General features: G+C 52.2%; 1 protein-coding gene across 1 annotated transcript; it reads left to right on the top strand.

The window, feature by feature from the left end:
• The first annotated feature begins 494 nt into the window (after nt 1-494).
• Smtnl2 (smoothelin like 2) lies at nt 495-21053 on the top strand. The gene is made up of 8 exons (XM_051167519.1): nt 495-965; nt 8168-8255; nt 8879-9118; nt 9629-9704; nt 10574-10753; nt 11546-11663; nt 11952-12103; nt 20582-21053. The coding sequence occupies exons 1-8, from the start codon at nt 576-578 to the stop codon at nt 20706-20708; spliced, it is 1371 nt and encodes a 456-aa protein (XP_051023476.1). The 5' UTR covers nt 495-575; the 3' UTR covers nt 20709-21053.
• Nucleotides 21054-22018: the final 965 nt, after the last annotated feature.

The following is a 22018-nucleotide window of genomic DNA, read 5'->3' as shown; positions in this document are numbered from 1 at the left end:
GCGACTGGAGATGCGTACAAGGGTGAGTCAAGAGTGGTTGTACTCGGGGGGAGGGGAGGGTGTAGCAGCTGTAGTTCCCTGAACAGGGTGAGAGGTCACAACCAAAACAGAATCCATGTCCTTGCAGGTGAGAACTTTATAGGAAATGTGGTTCCTAGTGTAACGTCCACTGGACGTCTTCTGGTGTGTCCCAGGTCTTTCCCCCTGCCGCACACCACTCCTCTCGGGTCAAAGGGGTATGAGACTCCTTACTCTCCCCCATGGATCCGCACCCCTGCAAAGGAGAGAGGGCAAGCTCTCCTTCCTCCAGTGCCTCGGGGGCCCGCCTCCCACACCAGCCCGGCGAGTCCCAAGGGGCGGGGTGTCCGGGAGGAGGCTGTCCCGCCTTCCCAGCCCCGCCTCCCCACAAGGCGCCCAGTCCCGAGGCTCTCTTGGTCGGCTCCGCCCTGTCCCCGCCCCTCCGGCCGCCCCTCAGGCGCAGCCAGACGCTGCCCCCGAGTCGCCGCAAGGAGCCGCAGATCTCTCCTCGACTCCCTTGTTCTGCCAGCTGTCCCATCGGTGCGTGCTGTACGGCCATGGAGCCGACCCCCGACGCCGAGGAGGCGCACACGGTGCGCGAGGCGCTGGGCCGCTACGAGGCGGCGCTGGAGGGTGCGGTGCGTGCACTGCACGAGGACATGCAGGGGCTGCAGCGCGGCGTGGAACAGCGCGTGGCCGAGGCGCTGCGCCTGGCCGGCCCTTTGGCTCGCACCGTGGCGGAGCTGCAGCGTGACAACCAGCGGCTGCAAGCGCAGCTCGAACGCTTGACGCGCCAGGTGGAGGCGCTGGGCTTGGCGACTGGTGTGTCCCATGCACCCGGCACGCCCAGTCCCCCTCCTGCGGCGGCAGTTACAGACCGCGCCCCCCGCCTAGGCACTGCACGCTTCTCCAGCCACGCCACCTTCTCGCTGTCCGGTCGCAGTCCGGTGAGCCCCCCTAGGGGCGCGGCGCGCGGGATGTGAGCGGACGGGGTCGTGCTTGGGTGTAGGGTAGGGTAGGTTGGTGCCGCCCCTCTGGTCCGAGTGCGTGCGCTGGCGGGCGTCTTCTAGTCTGAGAGCTATACCTCCACCTGCCGCTGGGACTTGGTAACCCTGGTTACACTAGCTCTCCATAGCTGGAAAGGACAGGAGAAACTTTGTTTTAGTCGCACCCCCTGCACCTGTCTTGCACCTCTCCCTTCTTTGGAGCCGGGTGGTGTTTTTGCTTTGAGATTTGTCCACTCCTATCTGTCCTAAGACTTTTAAGAGTCTGGACGCCAAAGTTCAGTCTTTGATAGTTCACTGTTGCCTGGGCCTTCAACTGCGAGTCAGCACCCTCTATCTACCCCCTACACTGACTCTGCTTTGCTTTGCCGAGGCCTGACCGCTCGGATTGTAGATTAACCCAGGTTGAGTTGCGTGCGTGCGTGCGTGCGTGTGTGTGTGTGTGTGTGTGTGTGTGTTTGTGCGCGCGCGTGTGCATGTGGATGCAGTCTGGTCCAGGCTGCTCAGTAACAAATTGCAGGGGGCAGTTCTTTACTGGGAACCCAGAAACGGAGGGGTGGGAACTGGCCTTTAGCTGTGTCTAGATTTCTGGGGTCAGTGACTGGGCAGAGGCCGGTGTGGACTAGTCTTACTACATTGGGCACGGCCTCCTGGAGTGGCAGAGCCTGGTTAGAATGTTTCCATGGTGTGTGCAGTGGCCCTTAGGTGGGATTTTCCACCCTGACCCGGAATGTACTCGGGGCTTGGGTCTGAGTACATTGTACCCGCCCCTGCCTCGGTGCATTTTCACAGGCCCTCCAATCTGCTGTGGAGATTAGGCACATTCCTGCCCCTGGAGGTCTCAGCCTGGCCCCAGACTGAGCAGTGGCAGTAGAGTGAGTAGAGATGCCCTACTCCAGACTCTGGGCCTTTTGCAGTGGTTATTTGAAGAAGACTTGGTGATGGAAGGGAGGCTAAGGTCTTGCTGCTCCTGCTACAAATGGGGCAACTGTGCGTGTTGCCTCAGAGTGCCAACAGTGTTCACAAGCTAGATAGAGCGGAGACTTCTGGTGTCCAAGGGAGGCGTGAGTTGTGAAGGCCCTTGACGTTAGGGCTTCGTGGGGTGGGTGTGGATGGGGGCGTGGGTGTGCACCACAGGAAGTACCTAGAAATTTGGAAACATTTAAATCTTTCCTATGAATATGATGATCCACATGCCCCTGGTATAAAAACTGACCCTGTGAGCTCGCATGAGCCTAGTGCAGTGTGCTGTCATTTGCTTTTGAAGTTTTAACACCCAGTTTTAGCTTGTGGAGGCAGATGTTCAAGTTTTAAGAAAAACGATCTGACTCTCATGCGTGCGCATGCTCGTGTGTGTCTGTGTATCACAGGTGGTGACTTTTTAAGATGGAAATTTGCCATTATTCACCAGAAGGAAGAGTGAGGGAACTGGGTGGGGGAAGGAACAGGGTCCTCCTTGGATCTAGTGCCCTCCTTCAGGGATGGATGGTGAGTTAAAGGGTGAATGGAGAGGAGTTTGTGATTTTCCCCGCTCCGGGAGACACGAACAAATATCTATTTACTCCAAAGAGAGCATCCAAGACTGGCTTGATGAACCAATTAGTTTATTGGGGTTATTTACAGGAGCATGGGTGACTCAAAGGCAGCTGTAACATCAAAAGCGCACAGTAGCAGGGGTGGTGACTCATGCACGCTGCATCTGAGGAGCTCCCTGCGCTGCTTGTAGGCAGCTCCGCCAGCTCTTCTCTCTCCATCAGTTGTTGACTGTCCACATAACCTCAGGGAAGGAGCTGGTGAGTCTTGTAACCTTCTGACCTTCCAAGCCTCCTGTGTTCAGCGAGTTTCCTGAGTCTTATGAGCCATCCCCTTCCCTCTAAGAGGGAATGCCTCAATTCTAAAGAATTGGCTCTCGTAGGCAATTTAACTGTGATGGTCCAAGCAAAAAGGATGAATCAGGTGAGCTGCCTGGGACAGAAGTTCGAGAGTGGGAGTCAGCAGACAGGGTGCTCTTTGGACATAAAACAGAGGCAGAGACCCAGGCTGGGGGAGGCTAACGGAGGAGGCTGGGGTTCACAAAGATGCTCCAGCCTCTTGGGACTGAGGACAAAGGCTCAGGAGCTGCAGACTAGTCTGAGGACCTGAGAAAGGCCCCCGGGCAGCGAGTAGCAAGCATAACTGAGCATTATGGGTGGAGGTTGGCCCTTTTCCAACTGGACCAGAGGCCACACAGACCTTGGTCACCAGCTCTTTGTGCCTAAGGCTACTTCACCTTGCCTGACCCCCGGATGTGCTTTTCTCAGGAGCACCCACGCAGGTTCTGAGCTGGTTTGTGGTAGTAAGTACTTCCTGGTCATGAACAAGGATGATTGATGGATGGAGTCCCAGATGGGTGCTTGAAGGAGGGCTGCATGGTTTCTCCTATTCTATATCTGTAACGGGTTTTGGAGTGAGGGCCTTATCCTGTGGCTACAAGCCAACGGTGGCCGCCCCTCCTGGTTTGTGGCCAGACCTTGCAGAGGCAGGTTTTTACCACCCCTTTATAGGAAGCAATGGGGACTAGAGGTGGGTTGCTCTCAGCATGTAACTGTGCTAAAGGGGATGGTCAAGTCATCCGCTTTTGAACACACAGACCTTAAAGGCATGTAACCAGGAGGCAGCGAGATAGTCAAGGAAGTCTTGGAGGAGGAAGAGGACAGGGCAGCCTGCTGAGATAACTAGGGAGGCTTGGGAGGCAGGCACTTTGTTTAGAGCACGCAGGAGAGACTTTGAGACATGGACTTTCAGTGTCCCTGTGTTTAAACCAAGGCATGAGGAGGCTGGAGTGATGGTGGTGAACGGTGAACGTAGAGGTGGAGAGATTGCTCGGATACTCAGTGCGTGCTGCTGATGCAGAGGACCCGGTTTCCATTCCCAGCACCCACAGCTCACAATTGCCTGCAGCTTTAGCTCAGGGGTAGGGGTGGGGGGATGTGTGTGTGTGTGGGGCGGGAATCAATGCCGTTGTCCTTTGCAGACACCCTCAGTGCCACCCCCATACATACAATTAAAAGTAAAATAATAACCCAAGGGGGACAGGCTCAGCCCTTTTGGGTCCAGTGCAGTGAGCAGGCTAGGCAGTTTGTGTCCAGCGGATCTGGTTAGCAAAACTGTTGTCTGAGATAAAGGGAGCCAGGAGGCTGGGGTCCTGGGGTGGATGGCTGCGGCTCGAGGTCAGGCCTAGGCCCCTGAGGCTGGCAATACATTGCTCCCTGGAGTTGTCGTCCTCAGCTAAGCTGGCTCGCCATGGCCAAAACAATAAAGTCCCTCAGTAATAACTGCCAAGAGCTGAGTGTCAGAGGCCCCATGGTGAGAGAAAGCAGACTCACTTTATCTGCCCGCCTTTCCCAGAGCCAGTGTGATAAGGGGGCTTAATGCTTTGGGGCGAAGTTTGGATGGCGTCTTCAAAAGCTGTGGTGTGAGTGCAGATGGGCTGGGGCAGCAGTGTTAACCATCCTAGACAGGGGTTCTGCCCTGTGTGGGTTTTGATGAGCCCACATGTGAGCTCCTGTGTCTCTGTGGGTCCCTTCCCTCGGGGAAAAAAAAAGCCAGAACTTTCCAATAAGAGGGTCTCATCTCTCAGTCCCCGACACCACATTTATCTCATCCCCCTGCCACCCTCGCTGAATTCCCAGGTCTGGGCTCCATCACAGGGCACCTCCCCATCCCTAAAACTGAGCCGAGACAGGAGACTGTGGGAGTAGGAGGCCAGCTTAATAGGACCTGTCCCCAGCCTTGGGGCTCTACTGTGCTCTGGAACAAGCACACAGAGGGCTCTCCCAGCCATGTTTGGACTAGGCTGCCCCAAACAGAGAACGGCAGTGGATAACTGGGCAACAGAGCAGCAGCCTTAGGTGGGCAAGGGCTGAGGACAAGAGCTTGCTTCAGCCCAGCTGGGCTCAACCCTTTCCCTTCCGGGTTCTGCCATCTATGAAGGTCCTACTGTGTGTTCATCTCAGGCTTTATACCCTTTTCCATCTTGCCGAGATGCATCTAGTGGGGCTCACCCCCTGGGATAGAACATGAGTTATCCTCTACAAGGCCAGGGTGCTTTGTGGACAGAGACCTGGGTGACAGGAAGAGACCCCTGGCCTCAAATGTTAATTTGATCACTGTCTTCAGCCATCATGTATGTTTGAGAGCCTCCTCCTCCTACACCAGGTTCGATTCCCTCTCTGTGGTGATGGCTTAGAGATCACAGTAGAACGGCCCCTTGGCCTGAAGCATGACAGATACTGCCCTCCCCCCATCCCTCCTCGCTTTCTCAGGCCAGAAGTGGTTGCAGTTTGGGGCTAGAGGAGTCAGAGGCAGGGGAACCTGGGAGTCCTGGCTCAGCTCTATACCTGACCCTCCTCTTTGTAGAGACCCCTTAGCAGGAATCTGGCCAACACTAGATGTAGGAGCTACTTCTGTCCTGTCCCCTGGGTACCATGTGGGGTAGAGACCTATAATGTGTCGGTGGGGGGGTGTTGTAGATACTTACATTCCTGGGAAAATGATTTCACTAGCAGTTTGTCCTTTGAGGCCCCTGTCTAGACCTGTGGAACCTGTTGGACAAGAGCGGGGCGGGTCAGGGTGGGGGCGACACAGAGACCCCAGAGCAGCTGTTTGGCCTCAGTGATGGTGGAGGCTGGGCTTCCATCTGGAAAGGCTGGTTCTTTCTGCTGCTGACTCAGCACTAGGCTTCTAGAGGTGCCCCTTGCAAGTTCTGAAGTGCAAGACACGTCAGATCTTCTGTGGTCCTGAGGGTAGGCTTGCCTTTCCTCTCTTAGATCAGAAATTGCATGCGGGGCAGGGTTGGGGTGTCTCCTATCTAAAACCTGGGACTCTGGGTTCAGTCCTCTGTTGCCTTCCCAGGACTGTAACCTACAGATGGCCTTTTTACTTCACCAGTCTGTAAGCTTGTCCGTGTGGCCCTGCCTCTCCATCCTGCGAAAATTGGGGTCCCCTTCCCTGGCTCCTCAGGTGATTGGAGCTTGCGAGTTGGAGAAGCCTCTGCAGCAGAGGCTCATGGATCCTTCTCTTGGCTTCTCCCCAGCTTGTCTCTTGCCTTCCTACCTCTGATCTAGTTTCTACTGCCATCACCAGTGACCTCTCCTTGGCTAAACACAATGGACACATTTTCTCATCTTGACTTTCTTTCCCTTGACCTCAGGCTCCCTTTAAACTTTCTTCCTTCCCTGGCTCTCTCAACCTCCTGCTGGGTGTCTTCCCAATTCCTTGGCTGCCTGCTCTGTTCTCCTGGCAGGCAGGCAGGCAGGCTTCTCAGCTCTCTGGGAGCAGGTGCTTATCTGCAGGAGCTGGTGGAGGCCATAACTGTTTCCTTATCATCCATCCTTCCTTTGTTTTACACTTGGTCTCAGATATGCTCCCTCATGTCCCAGGTGCCTCTTACACCATCTTGCCCCAAAACGAAATCCTTGCCCACCCTTCCCCAGTATTCCTCAACAGACCTTCTTGTCACTCAGGCCCCAAACCCAGGCTTGCAAGAGGGTTGGGAAGAGGTCTGGCATCCTTCCTCCCTCCACCTCTGCTCACTCTGCCAGCCAGTTTCCTTTTTCTCCAGAGCACAGAACTCTTGCCCTTCGCCCCCTTGCCCTCTCCCCAGTTCTCCTTCAGGGACTGTGGGCTTGACTTGCTATCTGTCTCCTTTAACGCAATCTTTGTTTGCTTCTGAACTATGCTCCTAAGTCATGCTGTGGGCTCCTCGTTTAAGTCCAGGGACTCCAGACTCGCAGCCAGAGCTGAATGATCATGCGGAATCACAACACTGGGGCCTTTATGCTTCTCTGCGTTTGTTGCCTCCAGTCATTCTCCTGACACTAGCTTCTGTCGTTGGGTACCTAGCTCGCAGGAGACTTGCTTTGGGTGCATTGCTTGGAGAACTCTTTTTGCCCCCAGGAGGCAGACTGCCTTAAGTTTCCCAAGCTGGCTCAGTACTATCTGTGTACCTGTTTGCCTGTTTCCTGCCTTGGACGAGTGGGCGGGCACCTCCAACCCTGGCTGTGGGAGGACCTAATTTTCCTGGATTCAGGGACAAACATTGCCTGGGAAGCTTTTGTAGATCAGAGAAACAGCCCGGAAGGATCTTAGGAGAGGTACAGCCAGCCATCCATTTAAGCTGTCCTGTATTGGACTTTAGCAGAACTACAGGTTAGGAACAGCTTCTGTTGCCCTTTGCTAGGCTGATTGTCCTAACCTTAGTGTCATTAGACACTCTTAAGCCCGTCACACCTTTGCTGAGAAAGGGGAGGGTCCATTTTTCTGGCTACACATTCTGGCTGCCCCCCTCCCCCGTCGATTCCATAGGCAGCAGGTACCTTCTCTGAGCCCTGAGGGTAAAATGGGCCTGGTGTTTGTTAGATGACTAAATTCTATTTGTGTAGCCTGCCCCGGCTCTTGATCTGAGACCAGAGGAGATGGGCTATGACCCAGGCCACTTGGTGGGTTGGCAGCTCAGCCAAGATCCCAGGATTTCCCCTGACACCCCCCTCTTGGTGTTGGTTCCTGTTTCCCAGACCTACTGTAGCCCTGGGAAGCTGGAGGCTCTATAGAAGCCAATCAGATCCCACACGGTGTATGTCTGGAGAGCCCTTGTGTTGCTGTGTCTGGCAGAAAAGCCTCAAGGTGACTTGGTTCCATGTCTGTGTTTGGTTCCAAAGGACCTTGCACCTCACCACATCTACCTCTTCCATGTGAACAGTCCTAGCTGTGAGAGATTGGGGTCTTGTCCTCCCCACACATCATCTGTGGGTTGTGTGTGTGTGTGTGTGTGTGTGTGTGTGTGTGTGTGTGTGTGTGTGTGTGTGTGTACACAAGTATGTACGAGTACGCCTAACACACTGCTTCAGAACTTGCAAACGTGATCTTTATTCTCAGATTTCTTGGTCTCTGGGGTGAGCCTCTCAAGCTGTGGGGGTCTCTGCAGCTAGGTGGGTTCATCTGTCTTCTCTGGGCCATTGCTCCCCACTGAACCTCCTGGGAGATCCTTTCTTCCCCAAACGAGTGAGGTTTTCACCACTAGAACCAGAAAGGGATCTGAGAAAGTGCCTTTAGGGTGGGCAGCTGGCTCCCACTGACAGGGCTCAGTGGTGTTGGTGCCTTTGCAGAGTGTGGACCCCGATGAAGCCGGTGATCTTGAGGTGAGACGAGCTTCGAACTCATGCATCATGGAGAACGGACACCAGCTATGTGCAGGTAGGTGCTTAAGGCAGAAGGTAGTTGGCTGGGTAGGTTTGAGGTTCAGGGCCTCAGCCGGGCATCTGTGCCTGCCGTCTCTTGGCTTTGGGGGCAGATGCTTGAGACTGACCCCCACCAGGCAGAGAGACTGGAGGGGAGCATCCTTATTCAATGTGTAGTCTAACTTTTAAAATACAAAGAGCAAGGCCCAGTGGCACACGCCTTTAATCCCAGTGCTCAGGAGGCACTTTCAGGCAGATCTCTGTGAGTTTGGAGGCCAACCTGGTCTACGTGAGTTCCCGGCCAGCCAGAGCTACATAGTGAGACCCTGTCTTGAAAAAACAATAAATTAAAATGCACAGATAAATGGGAGTTCAAGGACATGGTCTTCCCTGTTTCAGGAAGAAAGAAAGCAGAGGCCGAGAAATTGTCCAAAGAAGTGGGTAGAGAGAGAGTGGACCGACAGGCAATTTAGTATTTACTGAGCTGACTGATGCAGTAATCTATATGTGGTGATAGAGGCGAGAGAGGCGGGAGTGGTCAAGAAGGCTTCCTGAAGCTGCTGGGAGCAGTGTTGTAGGGAAATCTGAGGCGGTGGGTGCCCTAGCTGACGACATACCCTGGTTGGTCACATGTTACAGGTCCAGCCAATGGATCCTCTGAGGTCCAAACCTCATCAGCCCCGGAGCCCCCTAGGCCACGCCCCGTGAGTCTCTCCTTGAGGCTGCCCCACCAGCCTGTCACAGCTGTCACCCGAGTCTCTGAGAAATTCTCTGGGGAGACCTCAGCTTCAGCTTTGTCACCCACATCTACTGCCATTCTGGGGAGCTTCAGCCCAAGCTCTAGTGATGCCATCAGCCCTTGGACTCCTAGTCCCACTGGTATGATGAGAGGGTGGTTTGGGGCCTGATTCCACCTAAGAGTGGGTGAGAGAGGACAGGGCCTGGGTGGGGGTTGGCAGGAGACTCGGGACACCCAGGTGATACCCCAGCCCACTGTATTCCCTGTTCCAGGGGACCTGACCTAACCACATTCCTCTCCAGAGATGCCATTAAGTGGGGGTTTTATGGCAGGTTGAGACCATGGTTACCTTGTATATTTGATATGGTCCCCTCTGCAGTAGCAGGTCTGTACTGGGCTTGTGTCCTATCCCAGTATATGACTTTGGCTGCTGCTGTTGTAGCTTCCCCAGGAGGAGTTGGAGCAGTACTTGGTCACATAGCATCAGAGACCCCAGGCTTTGTGTCAAGAGCAGGGAGGGGACAGTTTGAAGAACTTCATTGATGCCACTGTCCTGAGTTAGTGCCTACTGAGCCCTAAATCTTGCTAGTCTACAAAGGGATGCCGAGTCCGGTCAAGTCGGTTGTTTCTGTCTTTCCTTGGTTTTACAGAGAAAAATTCCTCTTTCACACGGTCTTTGTCTGGCTCTGGGTACGGAGCAGTGACAGCTGGCAAACGCAAGGACAGGTAAGCGTGAGGCTCTGCAGGGGTCGGAGCTGCAGGGCTCTCTGGGCTGACTGTCTTGGGAGACGCTGCAGAACCAGAGCAGTGGACTGGCAGGAGGGGCTGGAGCTGGGAAGGGAGGTGACCAAGGTTGGTATGGAGAGGCTTGGTTGCAGCTTGGCTTCTCTGACCTTCAAAACAAATCCAGTTTGCTGGTGTTTGTTGAGGTGGGAGTGGGGGTGGGAGGGGCATGTCTTAATCTCTCTGGGAGGAAGGTGGGCAGGGTAACATTTGGCTTTCTGTTTTCTATTCTGGCTGGGGAACCTCGGAGTTGAGGTACTTGCTGCTGTAGGAAGAGCAGATGTCTAGAGAGAGGCCCAGGGTTAGGGCAGACAGCAGGGGCTTCCTTTGGGATGAGCCTGACTTTGGCTGGCTGACTGCATGTGAGAATGGGGGTGGGGTAGCACGATGGATTTTTTTTTTAATAATAAAAGGAGAATTGTGACTTCCTGGCAGATTGTTCCAAGGGGAGAACAATGAGGGTCCTATCTAGATGTGGTAGAGGAGGGGGTCTGGCTCTGGGTATACCCCTGCCCTCCCCAGGCATTGACACCTCTCAAGATTGTTGTGCCTTGAGAGGGGGCCACTTTCCCTCCCTAGCTGGGCCCACTGGCCATGTATGCTACCAACTGCAGCTCAGTTTAGAAAACCTGCAAAACCAGTTGGGACCTGAGCAGGTGGGACTTGCCCCCCCCACCCCCCTCCAGCATACAGGGGTCTTTCATAGGTCTAGGCTGTCTGTATGCACACCCAGAGTGGGTGTTCCACCTGGGGCCCAGGGGAGTGCCTGTGAGGGCCGGTTCTGTGTTCTTGAGTTATGATTCTCTCCTCAGCCCCCCATTGGTGACCCCACCGCAGTCACCCCCATCCTCGCAGCCTCCAGCTACGACTCAGGGCCCTCGCCAGGGAGAGCGTCGCAGGGAGTTGGTGAGGTCGCAGACGCTGCCTCGTACCTCGGGGGCCCAGGCTCGGAAGGCGCTGTTTGAGAAGTGGGAGCAGGATACAGCAAGCAAGTATGGATGTTTCACCCCCATCCTAGCCGTAGTTCCCATGGCCATGGTCAGGCCATGGTCAGGCATAGCGGAACAAGGCTGAGCCCTGACTACTTCCCAATGGGATGTCCCCAAGATCAGGTCTCTCAGGCAGAGTTCAAGGTCAGGGCTTTTTGCAGGGCTGGTTGAGGACTTCCTTTTGTAGAGAGAAGAGGGCTGTGGGGCTTGGGCTACAGAGAGATGCTCCCCTTCATTACAGATGCCCTGGCCTTCTGCTCCCTCAGAGTTCCTAGGTCAGCCTTGCATTTGAATAGTTTCTCCTTCATTTTCTGGCCATGGCCTGGGAGTCTGACAGGGGAGGCCCAGCTGTGGGGCTGGTCCTGCTTGAGGACGAAAAAGTGGTGCAGTGGAACCCAGGGGCTCACAAGTCACTCCCTATCAGAAAGGTGGTCCTTAGATTACAGCCTCCTCTGCAGATTGATTCAGTGCTTTTGTCGGCTCCTCATTGCCTGCTGAGGGCAGGTTGCTTGCTCGTGCTTCAGTGATGAGATTCAGCTCTCCTGAAAGGATCACATCCAGGAAGCTCCCTCTGCCCCATCTTGGGTATTATGGAAGCCGAGAAGGAAGGCGGGTGAAAAGAGTGAGAAGGATGTTCAGGACGATGGTGAGGGGCCCTGGAAAGCTGGGTGTGGATAGAAGGCTCCGTGCCTGATGTGTGCCACTGTGCTGTGACCATATCTGTAGTGTGTGGGTGGAGTACTGACCAGGAGGTGTAGGAATGGCTCCCACTGCAGGCTTGCCTTTTCTCCACAGGGGCAAAGGTGAGACCAGGGCCAAACTAAAGCGGTCACAGAGTTTCGGTGTGGCCAGTGCCAGCAGCATCAAGCAGATCCTGCTAGAATGGTGCCGTAGCAAGACTGTGGGCTACCAGGTGAGTGGTTCGAGACAAGCCGGGCATCTTGTCTGCCCTTCACTTGCTGGCAGGGCAAGATCCTGCCAGGCTGGGGAGGGATGAGGGCCAGGGAGCTCATGCCTTCTCAGTGGTACCCACACTACCCACAGCACATGCTTAGAAATTGTACCTGAGCAGTCTGGTGTAACGCACATTAAGGGGCGATGGCTTGCTGCTCAGTGGGTTGGGGATGGAGAATCTGCACAATGAATTGAATTAGGCCCCAGGAGTGGGGTTCCTGCTGATGGCTGTTTTCTCTGCCTGCAGCATGTGGACCTGCAGAACTTCTCCTCCAGCTGGAGTGATGGAATGGCCTTCTGTGCTCTGGTCCACTCCTTCTTCCCTGATGCCTTTGACTACAATGCCCTGAGCCCCACACAAAGACAGAAGAACTTTGAACTGGCCTTCACCATGGCTGAGTAAGTGTGGCAAGTCCCAGCCCTGACTCTGAGCACAACTCTGCCCTGAGTAAGGTCAGGGCACAGGGGACAGCTTTCTGGTGAGCTTAGGGACCCTGAGGCCACCCAGTGCATCTTTCTCTTATATGAGTGGGGAGACTGAGGGTTGTGAAGAGCGTGCTCAGTGATGCAGCCATCTCTGCTCTTCCTGCTTCCCTGATGGGTGCTCAGCCTTTGCTGTATAGTCTGCGAAACTAGCCCCACACAGAGCCCGAGGGGTAGTGGGGCAGGGATCCTCTCAGGCTGGGGCCAAGGTCCTCAGCAGAAAACCTAGATTGCCTGGTATATTTTAAAAGTAGATTATGCTTTCCTACATACTGTCATAGCATAGACTATGAAATTACCTCTTGCCTTAGGCTTGTTTTCTGTTGTAACAGAGCATGAGAGGCTAGGTGATTCATAAAGAGGTTTGTTTTGGCTCTTGGCTCTGTAGGCTGTACATTCAAGATCACGGTGCTGGGGGCTGCTTGTCATCTGGTGAGGGTTGCATGCTGCTTCAGTTGATGATGAAAAGCCGAGAACCAAGTGTCACCTGTGTGTGGGGGGTGTGGGTTGGGGCGACAAAGGGGCCTTGGCGCTATATGACCACCTCTTCTTGAGAAAACTTACCCACTCTGGCTAGAACCACATTAATTCCTTCATAAGGGTGGCTTCTGGTGATCTAAATGTCTCTTAAAAGCTCCACTGCCTTTCAATACGTGACAGCAGGGATCAGGCCTCGACATGTGCCTGGGTGGGGGCAAGCCATATTCAAACTATGACACTTGTATGTCCCACTCCTAAGGAGAGGATCTGGGGCGGGGAGCACAGTTCTGGGATCAGGGTGTGCTTGGAAAACCCGTTTGGGATCTGGTTTTGGCTAAGAGTAACTCTCAGATATGAGTTGTCAGGACCCTGTGGGTCACAGGTGTGTATTCCAGCTGGGAGGGTATGTATTCCAAGTGGGCTGCATGTGTGTTCGTTTCTTTTCTTTTTCTTTTTTAAAATTTTTATTACTGTGACAAAATTCTGATAAAGGCGTCCAAGGAAGAAAGGTTTTTAAAGGTTTTTGTTTGTTTTTTGGCTCACAGTTTGAGAGAGGCAAGGCAACAGAGTATCAGGTAGCTGGTCACATTGTATCCACAGACAGGAAACAGAAAGAGAGGGGAGGAGGAGTCAGGAGATAGGGGATGGTGATGCTCCGTGCATTTTCTCCTTTTTATTTGGTGCTGGGACCTCAGCCCCTAAGACTGAGCCACCCACATTCAGGATGGGTCTTCCCATCTCAGTTAAACCTCTCTGGAAACATTCTCACAGACACACCCAGAGGCGTGCTTCCATGCAGATAAATTCACTCAAGTTAACAACAGAGAAGAAGAGCCACAGGGTGTTTCTTATAAAGACTCTTTCTGAGGTTATGGGCAGAGATGTGAGAAGGGGCAGGTGCCACTGGTGGGACAGCACCCTCTCAATAACTGCACTGTCTCTCAGCACAGTTACATTAAGGACTGTGCCTAGCACAGTTAGGGTGAATACAAGCCATAAGCCGTATTCAAACCCTGGCACCTGCCTTCTTTGCATTACTCCTGGGAGATACACTGCAGGAGAGTGCTGTAAGTTCTGGGTCTGTGGGAAGCTGCCTGAGAGGAGCTGAGCCATGGATGTGAGGTTACAGCCAGCACACTGGGAACTGGCTGGGAGGGGCCTGCCCAGGTAAATGCTCTGACCTCATTGCCCCTCCTGTTCTTGCCCCAGGGCCTCTTGTTGGTTAACTCCAGTCACAGGGTCAGGTCAGGGTGGCACAGCACAGTTCCTGAAGCAGAGAGCAGGACACAGACCTTAATAAATACACCCTGATGCTTTCTGAAGACTAGAGAGAAGGAAGGCCGGCTCCAGGGTGGCTGTTCACTATGCCTTTGTGCTTCTTGTGCAGCCTCTGAGGGGCTGTGTTTGTCCTGGTTGAGCCCTCAGGTCCCACATCTCCATTTGTTCTCAAGCGATTGGTTGGATTCTGTTTCCAGCCACAGCACTTAGTTCTGGTCCTCCCCACCAGGACCTGAGCCTGGACGGAGAAAGAAGGGATGGAGACAAAGGTCTCAGAACGCATTGGAAGCCTACCTGGAGCCATGGCCACTGTCCCCTTTTAGGGCATAAGTGCTCCTTATGGAGGCAGAAGGGGTGTGTGTGTCTGGCTTAGAGCTCCTCAACCTGAGGCTTGGGGACAGGGGTCCATGCCTGTTGTGTCGATTTGGCTTCTAGGTCCCTTTGGGGTACTTTTCAAAGCCTTCCCTCTCTTGGCTGCTTGGGATTAGCTGTCATCCTAATAGCAGAAACAGCTTGGACGAGTGTGTTATGCAACTGGATCCAGACGATGGTGGCCTCAAGCCAAGTGTCGCGGCATGATGTGGGGAGGGGTGGTTCACAGGAAGAGGCCCAGCTGCTTGAAACTCAGGAATGGCGGCTGTCAAAGTCAGACTAGAATGTGTAGGGTCAGGGATCCCACGTAGGTACCCTCCAACTCACCCCGGTCAGAGAGGCCAGGTTTGGCTTACAGCATTCTTTGCCTTGAAGCTTAGAGGGCTAAGCAGTGCCAGTTTAAGCCCTGGCCACTTTGGTTACCTACAGCTAAGGATACAACTGTGTTGTAGCAGGGAGAGGGACAATCTTGGGCAATGTGGTGGTGGCCCTGTGCCCCATGTTCTAAGGAACATAGCTTCTCTAGGCAGTTAGGGCCAGAGTGAATCCTGGATGTGCTTTCCCAGCAGGAGGTTTGAGTTCACAGAGTCTCCAGACTCCACACAGATGTTTCTTCTATTCTCAACCTGGTGTGGGGGAGGTGCAGGGGGGAGGCTTGGCCAGGCTTGGCTCTCTTCTCTCCCCAAGCAAACAGCAGGATAGGGCCCTGGCCCTACCTCCCTGTGGCTGGGGAGGGAAGCAGGGTATGATGGGACCTCAGAGATGAATTCTGGCTTTTTTGCTGACTGTAAAGAGTAGGGAGGGCCATCAGCGGTAGGTCTGTGTGGGGAGCTTACTCAGAGCCTGGGAAGGTACCTCCCCTTATGAGTCATCTGGGAGATTACCTCTCAGGTACTGGGGAGAGAGGGCTGTGGAGGTGGGCTTGGTCCCCAGGGCCTCCTGGGAAGGGAGTGTTTATTAGACCCCTGGCTTCTTGGAATCCCTGGCTAGACAAGCTGCATGCATGGGACACTTGTCTGAGGTTATTGGAGCCAATGTCAGCATCTTAGATTAGCCAGCAACATCTGAGTGGATACATGGCGCTTTGAAAGTCACTGGGAGCCACTAATGCAGAGGGTGGCTCAAAAAGACCGTTTTGAAGCTGGGCGTGGTGGCGCATGCCTTTAATCCCAGCACTTGGGAAGCAGAGGCAGGTGGATTGCTCTAAGTTCGAGGCCATCCTGGTCTACAAAGAGAGTCCAGGACAACTAGGCGTACTACACAGAGAAACCCTGTCTCAGAAAAACAAAACAAACAACAACAAAAAGACCATTTTGGGAACAGACAGCCTGTACTGAGAGAAGCCTGGTGTCCAACTGAGGCATGGCCTTTGGAAAAAAAAAAAAAAAGGACCCACTGATAGTGTTCTCAAACTCTTCACCCAGGAAAGGAATGCTTCCAGAACTTTCCATGAGCCAGTATACGAAATGCACTAGGAACCTTGGAAGTAAATGTGTATGCTCCCCGCCCTGGCCTCCCCCCGCCCCCCAGTAACTTCTGGGCCCAGAGGTTCCTTGTCTCCTAATCTGTGTGAGTGATGCCTTGCTGACAGCAAAAGCGTCCTTTGCCTGACAGGTGTTTAAGGCCTGGAACAAGGGCAGAGCAGCTCCTTTTATGGAAGGGACAAATTAGGGCGTGTGCCTGACCCTTCTGCACCTTTTCTTCCCACCCCTGCCCATAGCACAGGAAGCCGCAGGACGTGCAGCCCAAGGCTTTCCACTTGCCCTGCGTGGAATGCGCCTGCTCTCCAGTTACACGCAGCAGAGGGGCCTGAGCACTATTTGTAGAACCCATGTGTCTGTGTCTAAACCCAGACAGGAGGCCGCAGTCCCACCCCTGGCCTGCTTTTAGAACAGTCTTAAAAATTACCTCCAGCTTCTCCTCCATGGCCTGGGGTAGCTAAAGATGCAATAAACAGTAAAAAAACAAACAAACAAACAAACAAACAAACAAAAAACTCTTTAAGGTGCATAATAGTAAGCCAGCGTCGCCCCTGCTTCAGGTTGTGGGGTGACATTTGAAGTCATCTGAGTGTTGTGGACTTCTCCATGTAGTCTGGATTATTTAAAACAAACCTGGATCACGGTAACAAAAGCATATTAAAAAAAAAAAAGTAAAGGCCAATTGGGGCCTCTAATATTTTGAGACATACCTCTTGATAAGTCAGTGGTAGCTGTCACTGTCCCGTATCTGACTCCTGGGAGGTTCATGGCTGGCTGCAACATGCTCAAGCAAGTGTAGCAGTGTTTTCCTGTTTGGCAGTTGGAGGAATCTTGTTGCCTTTGTAGCTGGCACCACAGTGCCTCTGAAGGAACATGTTCTATCTGCAGGGACAAGATGGGTGACAGGAAAGTGTCCCTAAGGGTCAGCTGTGGAGCAGACAATGGTATCAAAGGCAGGGGTTCTGATGCACTTGTAGGAAGTGACTGGAGAAGGAAGTGAGTGAAAGGCAGAGGTGGTCTAGGGAAGAGTGCTGAGAGATGCTGGCTGCATGTTGCATGCTGCGATTCCCTTTCTTAGAAACTGCACACACCCAACCACCCCAACCACCCCACCCCTCACCCCCCCCATCCTCCCACCCCATTCTGCACAACTTAGAAAGGATAGTGGGGGTAGAGTGGGGACCAGTTCTCTGTTCACCTGCAGGGAACGGCAGCACTTTGTCCATGACTTGTTGTCAGGGCAGTGGAGGGTGACAACAGGGTGAGGCCTTTGCTTCCATCTTTGTAGCTTGCTTATCTGGAGGGCTTGCTTCCTGCGCAGGGCATGGGGGCATTGGCTGGACCGTGTTTGAAAGCAGGGGAGAGAATATCCTCCGTGCCCTTTGAGAGTACAATTCAGGAAACAGACTTCAGTTTAGGGGAAGACACAGGTGCAAAGGTTCTAGTCCACCATGTGAAGGGCATTCTTGTAGGGGAAAAGTTAGCTGGGAACAGTCTTGTGGGAGTCAGAGGTAAAATGTACAAGGAAGCCAAGGGCAAGCTATGATACAAGGGACAACTTTCCTGGTGGACAAAGCCTTCCTGCACAGGGGTCAGAACAGTCCTGGACCTGGGGGATGGGGAGTAAGTGGAGAGAGAGCCTTTATGGGGACCAGATAGCGTGTGAGTTCTCTTCCAAAGCCGAGGCGCTGGGCTGCTAGTGCCGTCCTCGTTTAACACAAGAGGCATCGTAGAAGCTGCCACTGTCAGTGATGACCCTGTGGACTCATGTGGGGCTGGTTTGCATGCACCCCGGGGTTTCTGAACAGCAGGTTTGAGAGAGAGAGGATGTGGGAAGCTGAGGCTCTCCCTGAAATGTGGGGATGGGTTACCAGATGACAAGTGATAGCATTGGAAGGTGAACTCAGGTCCCCAGCCTCTGAAGGACTCAAGAATTTTCAACTCTTGGCCACAGAACACCTTTGTAGCTGGACGTCCCTGACACCGAAGCCTTACCTTGGTCTGTTTTGGGAGAAAGGGTGCCAAATCCATTTGTCACCATCATGTAGTCTCTGGGTACTCTTACAGGTCACCCTCTACAGCTCCAGGGGGAGGCAGGAGGCGGGGATGGGATCCAGGACAGATGTCTCCATTTCGCCTTGACATTTGGTTTCTGGCCAGCTCTCCAGAGCAGAGCCCAGTGGTGCTAATGTTACAGTCTTTGTCTGGGGAGCACACAGCTCAGAGAGCTGTCCTGTGAAAGTGCTGCATGAATTGTGCTGAGCTGGCTGCAAGCTCTGGGATAGGATTGGGGATCCCTGGCTTGCTGCTTGCTGGGGTCTCCCATCTGCCTGGGCTTTGGGGTAGCAAGGTGTATAAAGACATTATGGAAGCATAGCCTTTCTACAAGCCTGCTGGGAGTCAGGGGTGAGCAGAGGTGGATTCTGACTGACTGCCCAGGAAATGGGCAATGAGGGGTGAAAGGATTGTCAGTATTGGCATCTGAGCTAGCGGTTTATATTTCATACTAAGGTTTCTTTTTCCCACTATCTGCTCTGCAGCGTGTGTGTGTGTGTGTGTGTGTGTGTGTGTGTGTGTGTGTGTGTGTGTGTGTGTGTGTGTTGCATAGGTCCATGCATAGTGTATGGGTTTGCGTACCCATGTGTGTGCATGCAGACTCCAGAGGAAGATAATGGGAGCTTTCCTCTGTCGCTTTCTGCCTTAGTGACTTGCTACAGGGTATCACTGAACTGGCAGCTCACTATTTCAGCTACGCTGGTTAGCCAGTGAACCCCTGGATCTGCCTGACTTTGCTCCTGCAGTGCTGGGGTTAAAGGCATGTACATCCATGTTCAGCTTTTTTTTTTTTTTTTTTAAAACAGGGTTTCTTTGGGTAGCCCTTGGCTTCAATTTCACAGAGATCCACCTGCCTTTTAGGTTTAAAGGGGTGTACCATCATGCCTGGCTATGCTTAGCTTTTTATATGGGTGTTGTTAGGGAACTCAGGTCCTCATAGCAAACACTGTTATCCACTGAGCCATCTCCCCAGGAACCTGTCTAATGAGTTTACATTTTTAGTACTGATACACTTTTTTCTTTAATATATTTATTTAAGAGCTGGGTATGGTGGTGCATGCCTATAATCCCAGCACTCTGGGTGGCAGAGGCAGGCAGATGTCTGTGAGTTCAAGGCCAGCCTGGTCTACAAAGCGAATCAAGGCCACACAGAGAAACTCTATCTCAAAAAACAAAAACAAGATATATACACACACATATATGTATACCTATATATACACCTACATGTATATATTATATATAATTTATTTTATTTTTATTTATGTGTATGTATGTGCCGTTGTGTGCGCATGCTCATATGTATGCAAGGTGCCCAAAGAGGACTGAAGCGGGCCATCAGGTCTTTACTAATTTTTATATAAGGTTTGAATCCATGAATGCAGAGCTTGTGGTTACAGAGGTCAACAGCATGTATGTATTTGCTGAATCATGGTTAAATTCACCTTCCTTACTGTGGGTCATGTGTGTATGCACATGTATGTAGGTCAAAGGACAATTCAGTTGTCATTCCTCAGGTGCCTGGAGCTCATCAATCCCCATCCCCCACAGCGCTGGGATACAAGTATGCATCACTGTGCCTGGCTTTGTTATTTTTATTTTTTAAAATGTAGTTTTGGGGGATGTTATAGGGTCCTTGTGTTTGCAAGACACGCACCAAATGAACTATTTCTCCAGCCCTGTGAGCCATGGTTTTAATTTTTGTTTTGTTTTTAAGGCAGGGTTTTACTGGGTAACTCTGGATGGCCTAGAACTCACTTTGTAGAACAGGCTCGTTTCGAACTTAAGAGATATACCTATGGCTGCCTTCCAAGTGCTGGGATTAAAGTCATGGGCTACAGTGCCTTGCTGGATCATGGTTTTTGTTTGCCTGCCTGTCTGCCTGTTTGTCTATTTATCCATCTAATTATGTGTAGATATGTTTCTCTACATGTCTGTATGTGGCTATGTGCCCATGAGTTTAGGTGCCAGAGGTGGTCAGATACCCTGAGTTACAGATGCTATGAGTCGTTTGGTGTGGACTCTGGGAACTGAGCTCAGGTCCTCTGGAAGAGCAGTAAGTGCTCTTAATCACTGAGCTGTCTTTCCAACCCCTGGATTTTTTTTTTTAAGTTTAAAAGACTAGTTCATAGTTGGGTATGAAAGTACAAGGTCATAATCCCATCATTTTGGAGGTTGAGGCAGGAGGATCATGAGTTTAGGGTTAGGCTGGCTACACAGCAAGCTCCCATCTCACAGAACCAAAAACAGCTGGGTGGTGGTGGCACCCAGCTTTAATCCCAGCACTGGGGAGGCAGAGGCAGGTAGATCTCTGTGAATTTGAAGCCAGCTCTGGTCTACAAAACAAGTTCCAGGACATCCAGGCCCACACACACAGAAAACAAACAAATAAAAAACAAGGGTACTATCTGAGGAAGCAAATGGGTGAAATTAGCATTTTGCCTCAATTTTACATTTGCTTTCACAGTTCTTGCTGACTTGCCACGTGATACTGACATGTGCAATTTCCTTACTTCTGTATGAGCTGCATAGGTGGTTTGTGGCCATGGAAGCCTGGGAAATACCCATTGACTTAGCTGCTCCCAGAATCCCTTGGAGTGTGTGAATTCCCTTCTGGTGTGCACTTGAACACCTCAGGCTCTGAGTGAATTCTGTTTGGAGACGGTGACAATAATAGGTCAATTGTGGCTGTTCTCAGGGACCATGTTCTGACGGGGCTTCTCTGTTTCAGGGACCTGGCCAACTGTGAGCGCCTCATTGAAGTGGAGGACATGATGGTGATGGGCCGGAAGCCAGACCCCATGTGTGTCTTCACCTACGTGCAGTCACTCTACAACCACCTACGTCGCTTTGAGTAAAGCTGACAGCCTGGAGAAGCCAGGAAGAGACTCTGGGGTCCCTCACGTTCCGCCATGGTAGCATGACCCTCCAGGGGAGCTGCCTCAGTAGTGTGAGCTGCTGTTTGTTCTCTGGCATGTGACCACGTGCCTTTCACACTCAGTTACTGATTGGAAGTATTGACGAGGCTAAGCTGAGCCCCACAGCTTCTCACAGCCAAGGGCTGAAAGGAAAAGGAAAAACTCTAGAGTCAAAGAAATTGGTGCTAAGTAATGATCTTCCTATGGTTTTCCCTGTGGTGAATTTGATACAGTGGCTTGACAGGGTTCCGTTGATTATCAAGTTTTCTTTTTTTTCCTTCTCCTCTCCCCGCCCCCCCCCCCAATCAAAATACCCAGGTTTTTTGTTTTTAACCTCCTCACACTATTGTTGGTCCCTTTCTCCCCTTCCTCTGGGCTACTGCCAGGAAATAGAGTCAAGTTCTTGGGAAGGAACAGTTTAATACCCCCAGGTCCTGGGCAGCAGATGACATTCATATCACGCCTCCTCCGTGGGAAGGTGGCAAGGTTTCTACCTAGACCCAGAGGGGCTTCTGGTACTCACAGGAGTCCCCACAAGTGTCCTGCTAAGGAATGGTTACCCAGGCAGGGAGGAAGGATCAGTTCTTCACTCTGAGAGAGGTCACATTTGCCTCAGGCGTTTATGAAAAGGATTTCATCTGTACCACTGACCTGTTTGTATATAAAAGATGTGTCAATCTTTGCTTGGGTTTCTTATTTCTGTTTGGGAGATGGGGAAGAGGGTTGGGCACTAAGAGATTACATAGATTTAAACAAAGATTTTTCTGAAATCATACCATAATTGTTTATATATTTAAAACCACTTGCCTGGGATGCTGAAGATGACATTTGCTGTCTACCAATGTGCTGTTCAGCCATCTCTATGTTGTTGAAGGATTGTGAACAGAAATTTTAACCCCTGCCGATCTTTCCCTTAGATATTGGCAAATATATTGTGAAAAAAAAGTGGCCCAAAGTTTATGGTTTTGAGTGATCGTTGTTGTTTTTTTCTTTTCTTTTCTTTGTGTGTGTGTGTGTGTTTCTTTGTTTTATTTTTTATAATGCAAGGGGATGGGAGTGGAAGAGCCCAATTCCTCCAATATGCAGGCAGACTCATCCCTGAGCCCCTCCCCCTGCCCCTGGGGTGGTCCCTTACATGGAAACCCACTAAAGAGTTCTGGTTTTACTTCATGCACGTTTGGCAGTGGAATTTGAATAGAACGACCATTAGAGTCCATACGCTGCAGCCCTCAGCTTATTCTTCCCCAAGA

Source organism: Acomys russatus, chromosome 25, assembly GCF_903995435.1.
Source record: "Acomys russatus chromosome 25, mAcoRus1.1, whole genome shotgun sequence".
NCBI classification, from domain to species: domain Eukaryota; kingdom Metazoa; phylum Chordata; class Mammalia; order Rodentia; family Muridae; genus Acomys; species Acomys russatus.
Note: the sequence above shows the minus strand (reverse complement) of the source record. Positions and strands in the feature narration are given on the sequence as shown.